This window comes from Pieris brassicae, chromosome 1 (genome assembly GCF_905147105.1).
Source record: "Pieris brassicae chromosome 1, ilPieBrab1.1, whole genome shotgun sequence".
Classification (NCBI taxonomy): Eukaryota; Metazoa; Arthropoda; class Insecta; order Lepidoptera; family Pieridae; genus Pieris; species Pieris brassicae.
In genome coordinates this window covers 2,869,287-2,892,396 of record NC_059665.1, presented here as the reverse complement: position 1 = coordinate 2,892,396, position 23,110 = coordinate 2,869,287, and the positions used below count along the sequence as shown (strand labels likewise).

The following is a 23,110-nucleotide window of genomic DNA, read 5'->3' as shown; positions in this document are numbered from 1 at the left end:
TATATGTCTAAGAATTAGTTAAAATTCAATATATACCTTTGGAGCATGTGAGGCGCAGAATGCAGATTTGTTCTTGTAAAATACGCAATTGTCTTTCACAGCACATCCGAGATGGTAAACGCTTCCACAGCGGACTTTGAAACATCTAACAGTTGCTCCCAATCTTCTACAAACCGCGCAAGTTGCATTGGAGCCGGCCGCTAAAGCGTTGTCTACGTTCATGAGCGCTCCACTAACAGTCTCATACACGCCTTCAGACCAAAGCGCACAATTCAGGTGCACCCATCTGTCTACATCTGAGTTCAGCAGCCTCGACACACCGTCTGCAACTCCGTCCCCTTGAATTCCACACAGTTCACACTTTCGGGAATCTTCATTTGTTACAGGCATTATAGCTACGCCTGTCCGGAAAACCAATTCAGTAAGCTCTCTATCGGTCGGTCGTTTGTATTTAACGGGCGGACCAATGCATCCCGGAGTCCATAATTTATAACGGATACCTTTGAACTTTTCTTTCTCAACGCTTTGATTACTTTTTTCATCAGTATCGACACTCTTTAAGTCTTCATCTAACGCGCTCACATCGTCACCGACTTCTTTCATCAATTCATCATTGTCTAACGAATCCATAAATGATAAGTCCATTTTCTCATCTTTGATGTCAGGTTTAATATCGAATTCATCAGTTTCCATACTTTCGGTTGATGCTGTGTCGAAGTCATCGCGATCTTTAGACAAATTAGTTTCGATATCCGATTTGCTATCTTCCTTAACCGGCATCTTTTTTCCATCGAGAATAATATTCGTTGGGCGCCACGCAAATCGTTCATAGCATTGTGCACTACAGAAATAAAGCTCCGAATCACTGTCACAGAGGATTTCCTCAGCGTTACCCTTATTAGCTGCGAGAAGTGGAAACTCGGAAGCCTTAGCTCGGACGACTGAATCTAGTATGACAACATCGCAGTGACGGCAGAACTTAGCCGCTCCGTTCAAAATGCTTTGTATATCGATAGGTGCTCCTTCTTTACCATCTTTTCCTTTCGATCTATATAGTCCTAATTTGTGAGAAGGTGGTGTCGCAGTTCTTTCCACTATTTGATATGCTGTTGGCGGCGGAATGTGCAGTATTCCTGCAAGTTCTTTAAGTACGCCTAGTATATCTTCAGCTGCTCCTGATGTAAGGGTGAGAGTAACGGTAACGTTTTCATTACTCTCTGGATTACTAGGAGAGTCTTCCATTTTCGTTTTGACAATTGCGTCTACAGACTTCAATTGTTTGTGACCGTCTTCGTCGTCTTTCAACGACAAAGGTTTTACACGAATAGGTATAGGAGTTATGATAGGAATAATAGGAGAAATTCGACCAGGTGCGAGTATATCTTCATCTTCCTCCTCTTCATCATCATCAATAAGTTTGAGTCCAGGGAATCTATCATCTGATTCAAATTCGAATGCTTCAGGACTTGAGCAACTAACAATTGTATCTGGAGTATCCGTGTCACGCTCTTTACAAATAAAATCAAGCTTCTTGTCTTCGGGATCTTCTTCAAATAGAATAGGTTGAAATTCTTGATCATAAAAGCCTCTTTGTGTTGACGCTGGTGGTTTCTCGGGTAACGGTTCCTCGTCGCCAAACGGTTTTGTGTTATAATAATCGGCAACATTTGGAATCGTAGCATTACCAAATTCGCCTAACAAATCTCCTTTTAAAATGTCGTAATCCTTGTTTTTTAATTTAGTTAAATCCCCAGATCCGAACAAAGGACAAACTGCAAAATTTGTTGTTAATGATGGCTCCTGAATTTGCATAGGAGGTAAAAGGCGTAGTTGTACCATTAAGTTATCAATGAAGGTATCGTAATCTTCTTCATACCTCGAACCCTTACGAGGTCTTTTTTTTGCTGCAGCACTTATACCATTTTCAGCAGCAGCTTTTAAGTTCATTTGCATTTGCTTTCTTTTTTTCTGTTGGTATTCCCTTCGTTTCCGTTTTTTCGCTTCAGACGGTGTTTCTGACGGATTTATTTCAGATGCATGATCCATTATCACACTCTCTGGATACTCCTCCTTCATAGGTTGGTCAAGCTTTCCTTGATCCGATGCAGTTGATATTCCCGAAGTCGCAGATTGTTGGGAGCTTTCATCTAGAAGTTCCTTCTTAACATCCATAGGTGTGAATGGCCTATGTACGGGACTTTGCTGTGGAGGTAGTACTTCCTTTTTGATCATTTGTTGATGCAATAGTTGTTGGCTTTCTACACTCATTGGATACATCGGCATTGTCTTCATGGTTGGAGAACATTCAGGTATTGGTGTTGTCTCTTCTTTACTTAAAAGTTTAACGGGTTGTTTTCTAACATCCATCAAGGACTGCGTTGATGAGTGCATCATTGGTGACATCGACGATGTAGGAATAGATGTCAACGATCGACTTGTAAAAGGTTGACTAATACTAGTGATATGCCTAGGAGAGTTTTTAGGAATTTCCACCTCTTGTGTTAAAGATATAGTAGGAGGTGGAATAGAAGGCCTGGCCAGTTGTGCTTCTAACGACGGAATAGTGCCCAAGGCTGGTGCAGTTCTCTGAATTGTCACAGTTCTTTGCGGAACGCTTACGCTGGTAGTCGCGGTTGTTGTTTGTAATAATTGTTTCAATAAAACATTTTGCGACTCATCATTCCTCTGGTTTGCATTTTGCTGTTGAAAAGTTTTATTTGCCGAATTGTCAGCAGTTGTTACAGTCGAGTTGTGGTCGTCAGTCTCCATTGGCTCCGATTTGACTATTACTGACTCGACACTATGCCGCTTTGTTGGTTGGATATGGCCTACAATCACCTCACTCTTCGGCTCATCTGTAGATTTTGATCTTTTTAAGGGAGAAGTCAATTGCGTATGCAAAAGTTTGGAAGAAGTAATGAAGTTAAGTGGTCCCTGTGCTTGTTTTAACTGCATATGGTTAATGGCAGTATTAACAATATTGTGTGTACGAACGGTTACATTAGGGGCGGGCTCTTTATTAGTTATTATTGACCTCGAAGTCATCACCAGCGCTGGCGGTTGGCTAGAACTTATCGACTGTGGATTGAATTGCAGGTTACTAGTATTGATTTGCCTGGCAGGTTGAAGCAATGTATGACCTAATATGCTCGTAGGTAGAGCCTGAGATTTCTGGAAATTACTTATACTTGTAGTCACGGTGTTGTTACTATGAGAGTACAAAACCTGTGATGTATTTAAATTACTTTGAATTTTCGACAAGGCGGGCATTTGAATAATTTGCGATTGGATTGATGTAGTAATGGTATCGTCTCCTGAATTAAACCCTTGATTTGTGATTGTTTGAGTCGTTATAAGAGGCGACTGAGCAGGCGATTTTAATAAATTACTTTGCATATTGACGCTTGGTGAGTTGATAGGAGACACTGTCGGTGATTTTCGCATTTGTCCCAATGTGGATAATGTATTTACGCGTGATCCAAAAGCTTGCGCCGCACTCATAGGCAATGGATCAGAGGACGAAATAGATGTTGGGGATTTTTCAATTTTTTGTGGAGGTGGCCTCGAAGCGGTCACCTCGACCTTTGAGGAAGGTAGAAGATTTTCATAGTTTACTTGTGTCGGAGTTGCATCCACTTTTCTGGTGACCATTTGGGTGTCCACTTTCGACGCATTAGTATTAAGTGAAGACATTATAGTTCTCAATTGCTGTGATACACTGGCCATATTAGATGTCATTTCAGCCGGTTGGGATAAAGGCGAAAGTTGAGGCACTGTTGCCGATTGCATATTGAGTCTTTCTTGTTCTCGTGCCTGAAATGTTGGCTGTTCCTGTGGTTCTTTATTTACCCGCTGAGGCGTAGGATTGTTATGTGGGTGGTTTGGATTATGCATTGCAGCTTGAACTGTTTGTTTGTTTGGCTGCTGTTTACTTCCAAAACTTTTCCCATCGTCACCTATATTGTCGAGCATACATAACATGTCCTCAAAGGATTCCACGTGTTTCGGATTACCCTCAGAGGTTTCTGGGTGTTCACGCATTGTAATGTCATTGAGATATCGTTCCTGAGACGGTGTCGGTGAAGGAATTGATATTTGAACAGATTCTTGGGCCAAATCAGATGAAATTTGCATGTTAGAACCGATAACCATTTCTTTAGTTTGATTAGCAATAGCTTTAATTGTCTTAACCACATTGTCCTCGTGTTTGGCCTCCGACGACGTCGCATGTTCATTATTTGCTTTATTGAATGGTAATAATAAATTGCTTTGTATATTATCTTCCGGTTTATCCTCATCATCACCCTCCATTATGTTGTCTGGAATTTTCTCTGGTATTGGATCTGGACTCTTAATTTCAGCTTTACCTAGTAACAATGGTGTCCTATCAGTTAAACAGAGTGTATGAGGCAGCTCAGTTTGTTGGCTTATTTCATTCTCAATATCGATATCTCTATTGGAATCCTTTAAAGTGTGTTTAGGTTCTTTTGGCGTTATTTCCTGGCTCAAAGAAGAGAGCATAATATTATGTTGTGATGTGGTAGATGTCGCCTGCTGTTCCTGTGCATTTTCTGCAGTAACCGTACTGTCCGGAGAAGCGGCATCATCTTGAAAAATTTTAGCTGGCAAAGTAGCATCATGAGTTACGGACAAACTTGACAATTTTGTATTTGAAAGAGATAATCCCATTGGTTTCTCGATTGTCTTAACAATTTTTTGCTTTACTTGATGTTGGGTCATTATCGTTACTGGGACCCTGGACTGTCCCGTCATAGTGTTGGAAGTAGCAAGAGTAATGACGGGATTGATACACGACCCCTTTGGGACATTGGATGATATCACGCTTATTACAGAACTCATCGGCTTGTTCATTTGTTGGGAAGATAAATTTAACTGTTGATTTGTAATGTTGAGTGGGACTTTTTTTATTTGAGTTTTAGTCAGCCCACCGCCATGCCCTACACTACCAATAGGAACCGAGAGATTCTTCAAAACTGGTACCGAAATTGTCTGGTTCGCTATTGACACTGAAGCGACAGTTGCTTGAGAGACTTCGTTTAGTATTTTAGTGTTCGAATGAGGCGAAAGGACAGTCGCGCTTAACATCGGTAAACGAGAAAGATTTGAGTTTTGTGAAGTGTTCACTAATTTATACTGTTGTAAGCTACTTGAGGGTTGCTTTGCGGTCGCCAGGCTTATGACGGCAACAGTTTTTGTCGTAGTTTCAGTTCGGGTCGGCGTTTTCTCATGCTGAATTTCTTCTTCGGCCTCGTCTTCCGGTTTGCCGCTATCGATAAGTTCTTCGAAATCCTCTTCAGTGGCGATGCGCTCTTCTGGCGAGATGGCGCCTGGCTCGACCACCACTATATCGTCATCGTCCATGTGCTGAACTAGATTTCCTATCTCATCGTCCTCTTTAGAGAAACTCATTCTAGCATCAGTAGAAGCGTAGTCGACACTTTCCGTAGAGTACAGAACGTATTTTCTGGCCTCGCTGTGTTCGCCTTCCTCCTGGTGCACCTCGGGAGCGGCAGTTTTGCCCGAGAAACGCGGCCGTGGAGTTCCACGTTTCAGTATGGATATTTTGCTTGCGTGACCTCTCCGCCTGTCCTCTTCTTTGGGTGGCCATCCTGGGGCCCCGCCGAAAAGACCCGGTTTGAAGTATCTATACCCGGGCGGAATTGGCGCCATGTGGTGATGATGACCACCTCCGTGATCGTGATGAGGTGCCGGGGAGGCTGCCGGCGAAGCAGAAGGCGTCGGGGTACGAGCCACGTGAGGTGAACGGGACACTGATGGCGAAGCAGGAGCTCCACCCATTGGGCTGTATTGCTGACGCTGAAGCATTTGCTGTCTCTGATAATAAGAATCATTAATTATATTAAAATAGCATAGCAGAGTTAGACAAATATACATAATTGACTTTATCAATTTAAAAATTTTCGTTTTTACGTGTGTTACTGTATTTTAGTACGTATAAAATAATATAATTTAAGAATAAATACAAACCGCCATTTCATTCGAAGTATTCCCGGGCGACGGTAGCGGTTGAGGACTGCCCAACGGCGACGTTTGCTGTCGTGAACCAAACGGTACGCCAACTCTCATTCCTTAAAAGAAAATACTTTGACATAAGCGATGAAAACAATTAAGTACGTATGAGCAAAAAACAGCATCCTACGTACCAACAATGTTGGAAAATAAAATTTACGAAATATAGTATTGTCTTTTACACATTAAGAAAACACTTTTTAAACGGATTGAAGCTATGTATTATTTTTATAATAAATAATTAAATTATGTATTTCAATATTTAATCACCTTGCTGGTGATGAGGCGGTCTTGCGAATCTAGTTGGTAGCGGTGAACAGCCTGGTGCGGGCCGAGAAAATCTCCCAGATGAATAATCGTTCTATAAAATAATAGTACATATATGAATGTCAAATTTGACATTGGATGATCGAAGAAGCGTATTATTACATACATTTTGTAACTGTGGCGAATGTGAAGTCACAGGGCTCTGTATTTGTGATTGTTGATAAATCTGAAAGATATTATTATTATTAAGCTTTTAAATATTTTTTCTTACTAAAGTTCACAAAAGGGAGTGCGTTTTGACATACAATTATTACGGCTAATCAGTAATATTATGTTAACTTTCTTATAATACTAGTGAATAGCATAAACTAAGGTGTTCATTAACAGTCTTAGCGTTCTATAAAGTTTTGACACTATGTTCGTGTGTCCGCACTTGCATTTATATTCAATACAATAAATTCATTAAACAAAGAGAAAATAAGTACCTGGGGACTGCGACTAGGAGTAGGCAACTGAGGGCTCGTTCGTTGCGCTTGCAGTTGTTGCAAAAAATGTTGCGGAGACATAGCCGACTGCATAGGAGATTGCTGAGTATGCAACGGAGATTGTTGTATATGCATTGGCGACTGTTGGGAATGCATCGGACTCTGTTGTGGATGCATCGGGCTTTGTTGGGGATGCATGGGACTGGGTTGTGGATGCATGGGACTCTGCTGTTGATGCATCGGACTCTGCTGTGGATGCATCGGACTCTGCTGTGGATGCATCGGACTTTGGTGTGGATGCATCGGCGAATGCGCTGTCATCTGATTCTGAGCATGAAGAGGCGACTGTTGGTGTATCGGCGATTGTTGTGGATGCATTGGACTTTGCTGAGGATGCATCGGACTCTGTTGGGGATGATTTCCCGATTGAGCATGCATGGGAGACTGCTGCGAGTGCATCGGAGATTGTTGGGTATGCAGAGGAGACTGAGTCGACGAATGTAATGGAGATTGAGAAGTGTGATGCAACGGAGACTGTTGCGAGTGTAAAGGCGACTGCATCGGCGAGGTGAGGTGGTGTAGGGGAGATTGTGGTGCAATCGAGTGCAGTGGAGATTGCGAGTGAGGAGATTGTACATGAAGGGGAGACATGGCCGGTCGCGATCCTGCAGGACGCGGCGTTTGACTGCCCGGATTCATCTGGTTGCGAAGTTGCTGTTGTCCAAACACTATACCGCCAACCGATTGAGCGCGATCTTGCACTCCAGAAAGCTGTCTGACTAGTTGTTGCTGCGGCGCTCCAGTCTGTTCTATAACCAAAGTTCGAGCACCTTGAAGTATACGGCCTTGAGCATTCAGCGGTGACGTCACCAAGCCTATTCTTTGCTGTTGCAATGGTTGCCCGTCAGCAGTAAGAAGCGTTTGTTGGGTGCGTATAAGCGTCTGCTGTTGTTGTTGCATTCCAGAGCCTTGAAGCCCAATCTGCATCGGTCTATTTATCGTTTGCTGTTGTATTTGTTGGGATTGGCCCATATTCTGATTTTGATTGAAGTTATTCTGATTAGCAGTTACTTGTTGTTGATTTATAACTGTCTGTTGAGTCAATTGGGGATTGTTTTGACGTTGTTTTGTCTCGTATTCCTGTAAAAAAAATGATATTTAGTTCTCTTCTTTTACAGTTTTGTTATATTATAAGGAATAAACATGTCATACCTGGACGAGCATACTGTGCTGCCTTGCTTGCTTTCTGGCCGCCTCTAAATGCTTTTGCAAGGCCGACTGTTCGGTGGACACTCGCTGTAGTTCTTGAGCGTCGTTCGGCATCAATTCGTTCCCGGACTTTCTTAATTGACGCTGCTTACTATTCAGCGACTGAAACGTTAGGTGGGCTATGTACAGACCGTAAAACCTAAGTGAACCCAGAGAACCCGTTAGTTTACAAACATTCGGTTATCACAAGTGAACTAAATATTTGACAATACCTGAAATGAGGAAACGTATAACCGGGAGTCGGAGGAGGCTACCACGCGACTACAAAGCACACGAACACGAAAGCTCACTACGGCGCACTCACCTTGCGTATCTTGCGGAGTTTTTGTACTTCCGCTTCGTAGTAGCGCAGCTGATCCGCTGCGTAGGCGTTGTAGTTCTTGAGCCACTGTTCGTAGAGCAGCCGCGCGTGGTGGTCCGCTTCGGAGACGGGGCGTTCGGGAGGCGGCGGCGGCGCAGGAGGCGGCACTCCCGAGTAGAGGGGCGCGGGTGCGGGGGGCGGCGCCTGAGTCGCGGCCGCCCCCAGCGCCGACGCCCCCCACTCCCCACCCTCGCGCTCCTGCTCGCGCTTCTCCTGCTCCAACAGCTCCTCCAGAAGCAACGGTTGCTCCTGGTTTACGTTCTGATGGTTAAATGTTTGCTTTCATATCGCTTCTCGGCCGCGGCGAGCGTCACTTCATGACGATTCTCTGTTCGCGGTGTACTACGTACGAGGGAGGTGATTTTTCCTCGCGACGACTACTTTAATTTACATTACATTTAAATCATAATGTACTTTTTCGTTTAATGATTATAATACAAAAAATATATTCGTATTCTATTGTTATGAAAATAATTTTATTTGTAATTAATTATTTGTTGACATTCCACGAGCGTCAGGCTTTTAGTTAACTATTTTAGTTTATAAATAGCAATAGGCGAACATTCAATACTACAAGAAATATAATTTAACTACATTATACTATAATTTAGGTGCAATGTTGCAACATTCAAGTACGACATTTAATATCTTTAAAGTACTTCTAATGCTGTGAAACTTATATTTAGTGCTAACATAATACTATAAGATTTCTAGAGCAAAATAATTGTTAACATAATTCATTGTGACGTAAACTAGGCAGCGGGAGCTGAAGTATGAATATTGTAAAGGAAAATGTGTACATCTGACATAAACTTGTAAATTAGGTTTATTTTACTTCAAAACATTGACGTATGAATACAAAAGTTAATTCATAAAAACACAAGAAGCGAAACGAACTTTTCTGCAAATATTTAAACACGACTATACATTAATATTGTAAAGTTCCACCACCGCGCGATGCGACAATAACACGGCTACAACATGTACCGTATTACAGTTTTATTAATTAATTAGTAATTTATGAGCAAGTTAGTGTAGATTAGGGAAGATGCTGAAAAGGTACAAAGGTTAGTAGTAAGCTTGCGTGCAAATAGCTCTGAGAAGCGCTAAAGATTAGCAGTGTCAAGACCCTCTAAGTTGGAAGGAAGGAGGGAAAAGTTTAGGAATACCTAAGTGCAGTAAGTACTACGAGGTGAATTTACTCATTTGTAAAGTGTCGCTATCTATATGTGATCTAAGGTAATTTTTGTAACATTGTCAAATATTTCTTACACTTGAAGAACCCAACTCGAAAACAAAACAACATCATTTATCTACAACATTTTATAATCAGTTTAATTGCTACTTAATCTTCTTATTATTTTAAATATAAGGATTCATTAATATGTAGAAGGTATAACATATAGTATTAAGGTGTTTTGTGAGGTGTAAGGTGAGGGTTTTAGGGTGTATAGGGGCGAGGGCTGACCTGCAAGAGCAGCGGGCGACGCGGCAGCCAGTCGGGCCACGCCTCGCACATCTCATACGCCATCTGATGCCACAACCAATCACCGACATGCAAACAACACGCATGTATCGCCTAAATGTTCACTACAACACTCAATAACACCTATCTGCTACGTACGTGCACGTACTCACGTACGCGTCTATAAAAACTTGCGTACGCGTAATGGTAATACAATACTAAGGTAGCGAAAATATCCTGGTTTGGGCCTTACCTATAAGCGAAACATAATGGTGACTGTCAAATTTTGAGTGTTGTAGTATATTGTTACAATTTCTGTACATCTCGTCCGAAAATTTGCGGATTTACACACTTTATAGAACTTCCAGGCACAGATATAGGAAATCTTCATAACGCAAACAAGATGTACGGATTTTATAACCATGCACATCCGTTATACTTGTTGACATAGAACAAGCAGTTCAACATTTTGACCTCCACCAAAGCACAAACAAATTAAATGCTCTGGATGTACGCTCCACACAAAAATACTGCAAGGCGATCAAATTTAAGCGAATTCATGAAATTTGGTGATTCACAGTTATGTTACACTGAACTTAGGAGTTATATAAATATGAATCACCGTATTTATACTGCATACAATAAAAGCAGTTGAATTTGTTATAATGAAATTCAACCCTAAACATTAAAATACATGCACAATAGTCCACCAACAATTATTAATTTTCGTTAAATTTATTTCGAGGTTAAAATTTTTAATAAGTTTATTTCTAATATAAAGAATTTTCCGAATAGATCGATTTCAATATAATGAATGTGATAACATTTTCATACCAAGGTATTTTCATAATAATAATAATAAAAAGGACATAACATCCAATAAAATCCATTTGGAAAATCTTTCTTAATTATTAATAGGATTACTTAAGACTAGCAATCTTGACCATTCATGAAGTTTATTTTCTTTTTAATTCTGGAGTTATTCTTATAAAATGTTATTTAATATTATAAGTTTCTTCCTTTCCGAAAAAAAAATTTTTTTTACTTTACTTATAAAGTTATAAATAAACTTATTGCAAACCTTGTACAGTATAAACCTTCCAGTCAAGTATCCTGTATTAACCAATCATATTTTAACTGCCTAATCTACATTGAAATTCATAAATGGCCAACAGCTCGACTAAATACATGTTAAAATGTTACGTACCTGTTGAGGGTAAGGCGGTGGTGGCTGATGGTGCTGAGATATCGGTTGGTGCTGATGTTGCAAAGGTGCTGGCGTCGAAGGGGCGGAGCCCGTCGGTCGTACTCCTGGGTATGGGGGCGGAGCCGCACGAGCTGATTAAACCGCAGATTCAGTAAAGTCCGGAATAACACATATTTTGCTTTTTTAAATATTATTAGTTATCTGTATTAATATTAATAACGAGAACTAATATTCGCATTTGTGCCATTTTTCACAATTATTTTTACATTTAAGCGATTTCTTTCCGCGTAAATGAATAACTTAATACTAGATTTTTTTTTAAACGATAAAACTGACAAACGTGCCAACTGTCAATCCAATAAGTTGTCAAAACAAGTCGTACTTAGTTACGTCCCGACTCTATATCGTCTGATGTAATAATTTTATTCATTCTTGACATATTAATCAGAGTTTCATTATCGGACGTCAAGGCAAAATACAAAATACCATCCGTATCACCTCGACGTCCGTCGTTCCACAACTGAGCGTTTTCTAAGACAGTTTTTGCAGCTGCAAGAAAAGTACTAATTCTTGAAAGGCCGGCAACGCACTTGCGAGCCTTCTGGCAATATCAGTATCCATGGGCGGCGGTATCGCTTAACATCAGGTGAGCCTCTCGCCCGTTTGCCTGCTATTACATAAAAAAAATATATAGATTGTATTACATTAGACCCCGGGATTCTGATATTTTTAAAGGCTTAATCATTATCAAGTATTCTCTTAGGTAGATTTGAATACGTACCGGAATGCGGTAAGGCCGTGAGCAGAACTGATCTATCATGTCGTACAACGCCCACAGCGCCATCAGCCCCTAGCAATTTGGTGCCTGGTGCTATGGATCGGCCGGCCGCCAGGGCTGCTTGTACTTGCGCTGTCATTGCGCTGACTATACTGGCTGCACTTGCGCTTGTGACTCCAGAATTACCCTGTATAATAATTGAGTTTCAGGTTTCTTTTATTAATATACTTCAACAAAGGGTTAAGTCTGACTTGTGATATTGTAAGGATATTTGATGATCTATTTAGACTTCCAAGCATTTGTATTAAACATCGTATGATCGGCCACAAATTTATCAAATAAAATTATCTCCAACTAAGAAACCAGTACAAGATTTAGCCGAATCGGTTTAAGTCTTTAGAATATAGTATTGTCTTTTGTTAAAATAGCTTTTACACATTAAGAAAAACACTTTTTGAACGGATTAAAGCTATGTATTATTTTTAAAACTTATAGTTATTTACGTAATTCTAAATTTTAAAAAAATCCGTCGTTTCATTTCTAGAAAGTTCATGCATAGAGGTAACCGAGGTACGGTTAACTTGTGTAAATTTGGGAGGTATTCTAATTTAGTTTTTTCCTTTATGGGCTATAATAGATAATAAATTACCTGAGCAAAATGCATGGGGTGTGATGAAAACTGTAACTGTGGCCTTGCACCATCAACGAGCAACGGCCTCGCGCCTTGAATTTGTCTTTGCTGCTGTTGCTGAAAGAAAAACATTTCAACATTTTGAATTTTGGGGATTATCAGATAAGTAGCATAGACAATAATGTTAAAGAAAAAATATCGATCATTAGCAAAGACACAGGAATCAACGTCGAACCAAGAATGGTGATAGGTTTTTGTGGTTGTACTTATAACAAAAATTATGCTTAATGACTTCTATACGAACAAAAAACTGCCTTTATATCATGAGCTAAAACGGCAAGGTACATTCTTTCAACACGGTCTGAAAGTTGGATGTAATACCAAGAACATCACAGAATGCATTAAATCATTTTGGAACCACTACTGCTATCAACTGATTTTGGATTATCGTTGATTTATGGGACATGCTGTATAGTAGAGGTTTTTTCCTACATTTGCTAATTTTACTCAGAACAATCAATGAAATTCGAGCCTTGTCAGGACATGCTAGGATTACGAGGAAATGTTATGACCGTGTCAATTGACCGTTGATTTTTATTGTTGCTTTCGTTATTGCTTTTAAGATTTATATTTTGTTTTGTTATTTTTAATTGTTTCTTAGTTTGGCATCATTACTTAACGACAAAAACCACGTATAATGTTACAACCAATCAGAGCCAGAAAATTCCTCGAGTGGGGTCGAAGCGCCATCGTGAATTTTGACAGAGCGTTCAGTGAACGCGGCTCCCGGTTGAGGCTTCAGGAGCAATGTGGTGATGAGAGTTTGGATCGAGTTTGGTCAAATAGATTGCGTTATAGTTTAAGCTAAAGAAAGTCTTATTTATAGAAATAAAAGGAATCAATCTAAATTAAATACAGTGTGATAATTATTCGTGTCTTTTGTGCTCGCACTTTACAGACATGACGCCCACTAAACCCGGTAATGACGATGTCAATATCGACAGAATGAGGATATCTATCTCTATGTCAGTTTTACCCAGACTTTAGTCCATAACTGCTCCACCCTGTATAAATAGAGCACTTTATACAATTTCCCGTATATTTATAAGGTATGTGGCGACCAAATTCTACTACTCCTTTTTACCACCGCGTCGGTGATTTTACCGCTATGTGTGACGACACGGGCGCAGTGGGTGGCGCCTGCAGAAGGTTTCCGCGCGAATTACAAATTTCCCTAAATAACTTATAATTAATTTATTCTTGTTTAAACGTTTTCTCTTCTCTTGCTTTGTTAACAATTCTTTTCGTTATTTAATCTGTTTTCTTCGGTGTATACTTTACATACTAAAGTCTCGAAGTTTCCTTTGTTTCACTACTGCCTAGCCTAGGAATTATTATTATATGGTGCTGGCCACACGCGCACCTATAGCTATATACCTGTACTCCAAACATCTGTGAGAACACCGGCCGCTGCCAATCACTTTCCGATTTAGTCTCCTCTGATTCTGGCTTCACTTCCGCTTTGATCGCTTGCATGGCAGACTGAAATATATCATTCATGTAAATTTAATAAAAAAAAATTCTCTGGTCGATGACACACAGAGAGAAGAACGGTTTCCTAAACGACCGAAGTATCTACGTATATTCCCGGTCTGAGTGAATTGTAATTTACGGTCTTTGTTGTCACGACCGAGTGAATGATGAATGTAGTATTGTCTTGTGTTAACATAGCTTTGACACATAAAAAAACACCTTTTAAACGGATTGAAGCTATGTATTATTATTATAAACTTATAATTATTTACATTAACATATATTTTATAGCTGTGATACTTTTGACATTCAACACCTTTTGTCTCCAGTCACCGTGACCACGCACGCTGAAAAGCACGCGAAACGTCGGAAAAAAAATTAAATTATGTAAATAATTATAAGTTTTTAATAATAATACATAGCTTCAATCCGTTTAATAAGTGTTTTCTTAATATTCTTACCTGTAAAGCGATATGTTGGCTCTGCGTGATCACTCTTTGTACGCCATCTTGGAATTGTGATTGTACTTCTGTCTTCATTTCAACAACTTCAGACTTCACTTCCACAACTTCCGATTTGATTTCCGATTTCGTTTCCAATTTTACGGTTTGAAGTTCACTTGACATTTTCTTATCGGATTTTTGCTCAATGTCCGTTCTGTGAATAAAATTATTTAGATATATATAGGAACATTAAGTTTTTTTATTGAGGTTGCCAGCAGAATTTTTAAGTTGTATAACTAGAACAGTGTTGGATAAGTGACTTCAATGTGCGATTTTTATCTCTTAGGTCGTAGGTTTGATCCCCGGTTGTGCACCAATGGAGTTTATTTCTATGTGTGCATGTAACACTTGCTCGTACAGTGAAGGAAAACATTGTGAGAACATTCTTGAGATCCAAACAAATCTTTTGTGTCAGGCACAGAAGGCTAATCACCTAATTGCTTATTAGAAAAAACAAATGATCACGAAACATATACACAAATCTGAGGCCTAGACCTCAAGGTAGTTTTATGTTACATAGTTCATGTAAAAAACCCCAATGCGACACATATATATTACAGAACATTACCTCCTTCCAGCCCCTTGTCCAGCATTGGAGGCATGGTGATGGTCATCAGGCAGATCCAACGAATCCAGCAAGTGATCTGCAGCGTGAAGTGCTGCTAATTCCGGATCTGCATATTCCAGGATATTGAATTGTTCCCCAATTTCCGCGGTCAACGATTCCAACAATTGTTCATCGTCTTCCCCACCGAGGCCGGTTAAAATATCCACCTAAAAGGATTTTTATAACAATTTTTAAATGATAATTTAACACAACAAGTGTTATATTGAATCTCGCTTTAGATGATTTTTGGATAAACATTCTTTTTTTTTTTTGGAACAAAATGTAATAATTCTTTATTTTATTATTCTCGACTTATGGTATTATATACAACCGGCAACGCACTCAACTTTCCAGTGTCCATGGGCGCCTTTCATCAACTACAACTTAACATTAGGTGAGCCTCCTGTACGTTTGCCACTGTTATATTAAACCACCTTCAATTTCAAATTCCAGAGTCGAGTCTTAATTGTACGTGTTTGAACGCGTCCTTATAGAAAGAATGAATTTTAAAGAAGACCATACCTCTCCAATATTCCCTGAATCCTGTTCGAGTTTATCCATATCTCCAATATCCATCTCATCGCTCCCTTGATCAGCGCCATCTGGCTTGTCACCTATTCACACGTTCGTAACATTAATGTCTAATATAACGAGGGAAAAACCTTTGTTTTTTTTTCATCTAATCTGTTGGCATATTTTGTGGTAATTAACAATGATGTTAAATACAAATAATCAAATATGCCGTCAATTTACTCCACTATAAAAACAAGTTAAAATGTCTTTATTAAACTTGTAGAACGAGAGTGGAGGACGTTTCGAGTAAATTTTATAAAACACTATATAAACTCTATGTTGAAGAGAAATTTTCGTTATAATAAACGTTTATTCTCTGACCAGTATTTACAAAGTTAGTTTAACATTTCTTATGGCTAGATCGTCTTTTGTTTTTTTCCATTGTCTTCCATCTCTCTTACTCTCATAGAGTTTAATACAAATGTTACATTGTATGGACAAGGTATACTAGTCGAGTTAGGTACTCAAATTTTGTGATGTTGCTGATGTTGATGAAGTTTCTTACAGTAAGAAAAATTACTGAAGAAAAAGAATATAGAAGATTATGCCTAATTTCTTACCTTACCAAAAGCCAATTTTGAAAACAGACGCATACCTATTACTATGATAAACTGATAGACCATTTTACACACATAACGCAAAACAATTTATTTTATTTATCAAACCTTTAACATGAATAATAAAAAACGCTTATGAAGAAAAACATTATTGTTTTCAAATCGTGTTAAAAAACCTAACCTAACTTAAGCCTCAAAATATCAGATATATATATTTATTAAAGCAATCGTTTTCACATATATTAAATTCTTACCTCCCGATTGAGACGGAGCATTTTGTTTCTGCTCCATATTTTGTTGATTTACGTTAGATATTCCCTGTTGATTTCCCTCTGTTGCGATTAGTCGCTGTTGCATTATCACTAAAATATAATAAATCATTAGATATGGAACACGTTACATTCACCTTGTAAGGGAAACGCTTATATTCAACCAGATAAATAATATTAATTATATCATATATTTATCTAATTAGAAAATAACTTATTTTACGTTTGTTATCAAAAGCATCCACCAAGTTTTTGTGCAATTTTAAGCAGTGTTGCCTAAGCACCTTTCAAGCCTCAGTTCGTTCACGTTCGAATCACAGCATGGCATCGCATCAATACACTGTTCCTATGCCCAATTGACTCTCACAGGGTAAAACATCGTGAGGAAACTGTCATGTTTAGACCCAAAAATCAACATCGTAGGCCAGACACAGAAGTCTAATAAGTCTGAGATTTAGTTGCACCACCATTGCTTTGTCGTCTTATTTTAACGATTGTATTAACACGACCGGAACACTATCATTAAATCAGTACTATTAAACGGTTTTTAAAGGCTTCCCAACCAGACTTTTTAAAATGGATTTCATTTATTACAAACTTGGTTGTGGCCACCATTCAGCTATAACGACGTTAAGTGTAAGTTACAAAATTTATGTGGCTATAGCGACTTTGGATTTAACGTCATTTGTTAGACATTCCTATAAATCCTAAACAGATATTGCGACCGGAGTCAGCCAGCCAAAGACAAAAAAAAATATTTATTTTAGAAACATTTCATATCTTTTGTATACATTCACACAGGTGGTCAGCAACTGTGGAGACCTTTACCTTTTGTTTATACATATCAGCTAAGGAGGTAGGTACGTCACATTTCGGAGTATACTTTTTAGGTCAGTTTCAGATTTATATTATGAGTTATTTTTTAAATTTACCAGTGAACTATGTGTGCAAATGTTTTCAATAATAAATTAATATAAATTATACACACGTACTTGTCTTTATCTCTTGCCTGTAATGACTTCCGAATAAAACGACGACATTGGAGTTGTCCCTTCATCGTCGTAATACGCGAAATATTATTATACATAATCTATTTTATAGTACTTCATAGTAAATAGTTTAACCATTGTACCTATTGTAACTTAACCTTACAAAACGATAACGAAAATATAAGTAACAAAATTGCCTAAAATATTTGTAAGTAATATTAAAATTTATATATATCATCTCAGTGTTCACAAAATATTTCATTTTAACAATTAATATCTAAAAACTTATAAAATGCCTCAAAATTGCAATTTATGACGTGATTTACTCACAATGATGATCCGGTCTATGCATAGACTGCAGAGGAGTACGTGGTCTGACTCCAACGGGCAAGGGAAGTCTGAATGCTTGTCCTTCTGTGCCTATATTAGTAGTGCCACCTTCTTCATTTCCAGTTTCTATAATATATAAATTACGGAAAAATAAATAACAATATTTGTATCAAATTTAGAACAACTATAACACAATAGCCCTTAAAGTTTATCATAGACAATATGTGGTCAGAAAACGAAGAAAATACAGTCAGTCAGTTTAACTAAACAGCGCCGTTTAACGAGCGACGTGTAAGATATTTAACCGTAGCGTTTGTAACAACATTTAATAAAATAACTGGCTTATGCTTAGATTTTTTTGTTATTTAATATATTGGAAAATGTAACTTATTAATGGTTACGCATTTTACTTTGAAAAACATCAAATTTGTTGTTTACCGAGGCTTTATGGACATTTTGGAGGCAGAAAGTGGAACTAAATTGAAATGAAAAAGATAGGCAAGTAATGTAGTGTCATCGATTAAAGTCATTTGCCTAGCTGTTCGATCAAATGGCTGAATATCATTTAGGCTGTCAATCGAACGGCCAATTAATCTAGTTAGCTGCGACATATATACAGCGTGTGGATGGCTCCTTCTTAAACCAAGTCAACTAAAATCAAGACCCATAATGAAATGCAAATAGACGCAGATCTGTACAATTCAAAACAACTGTTTTTTTACTGGGATCGTACCTCTAGATCACTCAGTTCTAACAATAATAGATTGATAAATTCAGCACATGCTAATATGAAAAAGCTACATACGCGGCGGCCACATCTTCTCCGGATGCCTCTGCAGGAGATCCCTCAACTGGCGATTAATGTTGTCATCTGCGTTCGCATAGTGAAGTGGAAAACGTTGTGCCGGGAACGTACTCCTCGGGGCTTCCGCGTTAACCGGTCCCGAGGGCAGCACCGTGGGAAGGCCTGAGGGAGGACTGCCGTCTGTACGCAAGCGCTGCATTGCTGCTTGAAAATCAACAACACTACGTCAACCTGACGTTTTAGTGCTCGCGTTGAGCGTTGTGTTAATTGACAGGCGATGCAACATAACAATTGCGATTGTCGGTTTGAACAACGTTTAAAATGGACCGATTTTTTTGAATAATTCCAATAATTATTTTGATGTGGGACATAGCTTATGTAAATTAAGCTGAATAATACTATGTGAATTCTTATTCTCATTACAAGCGATGTGACAAAGAGAAACTTTCGACCTTATCATTTCTAACAATTATATGTCATAGAACAAATTCTATTTACTAAATAATAGATAATAAAAGGTGGAGAGTTTATTGCCAGTTCTTCTCTTCCGTTCTACTCTCTTGATTTGAGAACTGGCAGTAAATGTAAAATTATAAGCAATTCATATACATTTCTGTTATTGACGTTCATAAGTGTTAACTATATGAATAAATGATTTTGAATATTACCAAAATTCTATCGAAGGAGAAAGAAAAAAAATCTTAAAGAATTAAAAAAAATTCCAAGCAAGGTCCTAAGATACCTTGTATCCTTTGATCGTGTATAATCTGCTGTTGCTGCTGCGTCTGCTGCTGGCGCATTTGCTGTAATTGCTTCCATTGCCGCTCCTGTTCCGCCTCGCGAGCGCTTCTTTGCTGATTACAAGCTCGCTCCTGGTCCTATATTATTATGATAAACGTCAGCAATTTTGCAAAAAGAATTTACAAAATAAATAAAACAAATGATATATGCTAAAGATATTCGACTTGAACATGCTTTTATTTAATTGATATCGTGTCATTTTGATTTAAAATTATTGCAAAATTTTCTTTAGTAATTGTGTTCATGCCTTAAAATATCTCTACATTATAATACAAGGCGTGTTACGTTTCTGTGTTAAATAAACGTATCCTTTCGATTCATGCAATAAAATCCTAATCGAATCACTATAATAATCAATTTGTTTAAATAAATACAAAACAAACGTGTAATTAATAACAAAATGTATTTAACACACGGTCCTATACCATACGCTAATTAGTAACCTTAAACTATATTACAATACAACCACGCTTAAAAACTAATTCACAGCCATTACTAGCGATACATTGCAACGTAATAAAACAATTATAAATGTTAGAATCGTTAGCAGACCACAACCAGCTGTTTCCATGGTTACCAAACAAAACAGTCGTGATATTTTAGTGTAGAATAAATCAAGACCATTTAATATGTGGTAACCGTAGCCGTTAAAGCCAATTCTACCAAGGCAAAGCGAAAATAAAATAAAACAACGTTACGTATACAGCGGACGAGAGTCCGGGAGGCGCATCGTGTGTCGGATGTCCTGTTAATAAGCTAAAATAAAAGTAATCACACAGCTTACGACGCCATTGAATTACAGATATTTGATGGGATATCAAGGATTGGTTCAATATGGACGGGATGTTCGCACAGTTACACACTTTTTGTTTATAACACTTGTGAAATACGATAATCTTTAAATAAACCTCAAATGTAATAATTAATCTTTTATACGATCAAATAACGCACACGCACGCACCCGTATACGTGCGAAAGTGCAGCTCTACCGCGAGTTCGGTAAAGTATTAAACGCAAACGTTTACATACAATGATTTCGTAGTGTGAAATGATTGTATGCAAACTGACGATACGTAGAATTTTCATACAAATATTTCGCACAGGTGTTTGGTACGTAAGTCATGGAAATGCTAGTGTGTGCGGGTAGGAATAAAGGGTAGTGTAAGTGCGTAGGACGGGTAAGTGTCGCGAGGGTACCGTGTTGCGTGTCGGTGCGGGAGGTGCGTTAGCTAGCCGGGGCAGCGTGCGCATAATCTCCGAAGGGGTCAGCACGCGGATATGAGAATCCGCCTCCAGGAGTCCGCCCGCCGTCACTGTCACGTTGGGCGCTCGCACCGTGTTCACCGTCACGCCCGTCACTCCTGCCACTCCCGTCACTCCTGTCACTCCCGTCACGCCTGTCACTCCTGTCACGCCCGACACCCCAGTCACGCCGACCCCGGTGACACTCGTCACGTTAACGGGTGCCGGTGATGTCGCCGGCTCCTCGCTCGGTCCGCTCGAACTCTGCCCCAACCAATCGCTCATTACGTCCATTGGTGATCCAAATGCGCGAACACAAATAGTCTACCCACTCACATACTTTACTGATACGTGATAACAATAGCATCAACAATAGATCTACCGGAATTATACAAGATAGTTTACAGTGTAAATCTCCATTTTCAATATAGTAGATTTGTTATACATATGTATATCGGAAATAGCGCGTTATTGAATTTAGCAAATAGTGAACGTAGCTGCGGTCGCGTGTCACCTACACTTAACCGATACGTTATGTTAATGTGTACAATAATTTAAGGGCGATTAGTGAATAATAAAACATATCTAAACGCATTGATAAGGCCGTAATTACAAAAATCTTAAGTCACGATCTTCACCTTAGTTATGAACTTTATCTAATTTTTTCGGACAAACTTTCATAGAAACTCTTGAGGCCAGAATCCAACATAGAATGAGATTCAGAAACGAGGCCAACTGTCTCCCGTATGTCAATACCCAAAACGTTTTTGACAGGTGAAACACAAAGTCTGGCATCCGAATATCATCCGTAGACGGTCAGGAATACAGGTCTAAATATGCTAAACTCGCTAAGAGACACGAAGCGAATTTAACAAGGACCCAAGACGGTTCAATTGAACTAACTAACATCGCCTTAAACTATTGTATAATTTAGTTGGCACACGAAAACACAAGTGTAAGTGAGTGTTAGCACAAATTGCGGTGAACACACACAAAGCACGCACCTGTTGGGCTTTCTTCATGCGAATTGCGCTCCGATTGTCCCTCGCGCGTTGTAAATAGGGCGCCTTTTGCTCTGCAGGTAGGGCGCGCCACTTCTTAAGTATCTGCTTGCATCGATCCACCCAGTTCGGGAACTCGCTCTTCCATTCGGGATGGTTTGTATTGGCGTAGAGGACTGCTGATATTGTCGCTGCGGAACCGAGGCCTGGTGAATAAGATTTGTTTGTAATTTTGATCTATCGATACATATTTTAAACACTTGAATATAGTTATTTTAAATGTTAAATAAATTGGTTCGTTCAAAGCGTGGCCTATTACGTAGGGCATTTGTTACCATGGTTACAAAAAACATCGTAAGTTTTCAATTGACATTTATGAAAATAAACTGAACACGGAAACAGAGAAAGGCATAATCACAAACAAATATCACTTTTGTCTATTTTATTCAGAAAATTGTGTCGTTGTGAGTGTAATTTCTTGTGTTCGTATACCAAATGAGGCAAACGACCAGACGAATGATTGAAAGTGCTAGCCGCTGTTCATGTATACCTGCAACGCCGAGGGCTTGCGGGTGTGTTGCCGACCTTTAAAACTTTAACTGCTTTCTCGTATAAAATATTAAAAACACTTCCAGAGATCGATTTTACAGAATTTAAATATTATATATTAAATATTTGAAGGACTCATTAAGAGGTCCTTGAAAATATATATATATATATTTGCCAGTTGCCCTCCTTTTGATTTAATTATGTTAATTTTTATTTTTATTTTGTAGTGTCACGAAATGTAAATAAATAAATAAATATATATATATATATATATATATTTTATGTGTGTGTATTTTGTAAATTTTTCAAGGAATAAATGAGGCTTAATTATTAATTATTATTTTTATTATATTAAATATAAGAACGTTGTTATATTATATTGATAATAATTAGTGTAGTTCTTTATGAATTAATAAAATGAGGTTAATGTTTACGTACTTTCATCAGCGCGCATCTTATCAGCACTTCGCTGGTTGTACGAAGGCGGCGGAGCGCTAGACTCGGGCCAGTTGCCCGCCCCGTTTCCGCTCACGCTTCCGCCGCCTGATCCGCTTTCAGAGTACAGCGGACTTAGAGCGCTGCTACCACTGAGAAATAAACAATATTACAGACCAATCACCAAAGACTACATTCTATACTAATATATTCTGCTATTATATATTATTATATTGTTAAAACGTTTACTTGACATTAGTATACATAAATTTGACAATATTCTAAAATAGTGAGTGAGTCTGTGCGTGTTAACCAGTATTTTTCCATTAAAAATCGAACCTATATTAAACCATAACTGACTAATATGACAGTATTGAGTAAAAGAAACAAGTAGTAGTAAAA

The 23,110-nt window shown here is 38.6% G+C and overlaps 1 protein-coding gene across 11 annotated transcripts in view; it reads right to left on the bottom strand.

The window, feature by feature from the left end:
• Positions 1 to 23,110, bottom strand: part of LOC123712307 (histone-lysine N-methyltransferase 2C-like) — a 50,749-nt gene that overhangs the window by 11,579 nt on the left and 16,060 nt on the right. For 4 of the 11 annotated variants that reach the window (XM_045665331.1, XM_045665345.1, XM_045665361.1 and 1 more), the window contains exons 26-47: positions 22,712 to 22,860; positions 21,728 to 21,930; positions 20,817 to 20,987; positions 19,423 to 19,558; positions 18,681 to 18,884; positions 17,876 to 18,001; positions 16,542 to 16,649; positions 15,680 to 15,771; positions 15,119 to 15,324; positions 14,509 to 14,704; positions 13,952 to 14,056; positions 12,533 to 12,631; positions 11,887 to 12,070; positions 11,106 to 11,236; positions 9,902 to 9,964; positions 8,377 to 8,682; positions 8,016 to 8,174; positions 6,804 to 7,943; positions 6,485 to 6,544; positions 6,322 to 6,412; positions 6,010 to 6,110; positions 37 to 5,856 (exon numbers count right to left, since the gene is read on the bottom strand). In XM_045665331.1, coding sequence (XP_045521287.1) covers positions 37 to 5,856; positions 6,010 to 6,110; positions 6,322 to 6,412; positions 6,485 to 6,544; positions 6,804 to 7,943; positions 8,016 to 8,174; positions 8,377 to 8,682; positions 9,902 to 9,964; positions 11,106 to 11,236; positions 11,887 to 12,070; positions 12,533 to 12,631; positions 13,952 to 14,056; positions 14,509 to 14,704; positions 15,119 to 15,324; positions 15,680 to 15,771; positions 16,542 to 16,649; positions 17,876 to 18,001; positions 18,681 to 18,884; positions 19,423 to 19,558; positions 20,817 to 20,987; positions 21,728 to 21,930; positions 22,712 to 22,860 — 9,850 coding nt within the window. Of the gene's footprint in view, positions 1 to 36; positions 5,857 to 6,009; positions 6,111 to 6,321; positions 6,413 to 6,484; positions 6,545 to 6,803; positions 7,944 to 8,015; positions 8,175 to 8,376; positions 8,695 to 9,901; positions 9,965 to 11,105; positions 11,237 to 11,886; positions 12,071 to 12,532; positions 12,632 to 13,951; positions 14,057 to 14,508; positions 14,705 to 15,118; positions 15,325 to 15,679; positions 15,772 to 16,541; positions 16,650 to 17,875; positions 18,002 to 18,680; positions 18,885 to 19,422; positions 19,559 to 20,816; positions 20,988 to 21,727; positions 21,931 to 22,711; positions 22,861 to 23,110 lie in introns of all 11 variants that reach the window. The other 7 variants (XM_045665391.1, XM_045665406.1, XM_045665339.1 and 4 more) reach the window with 6 other exon arrangements.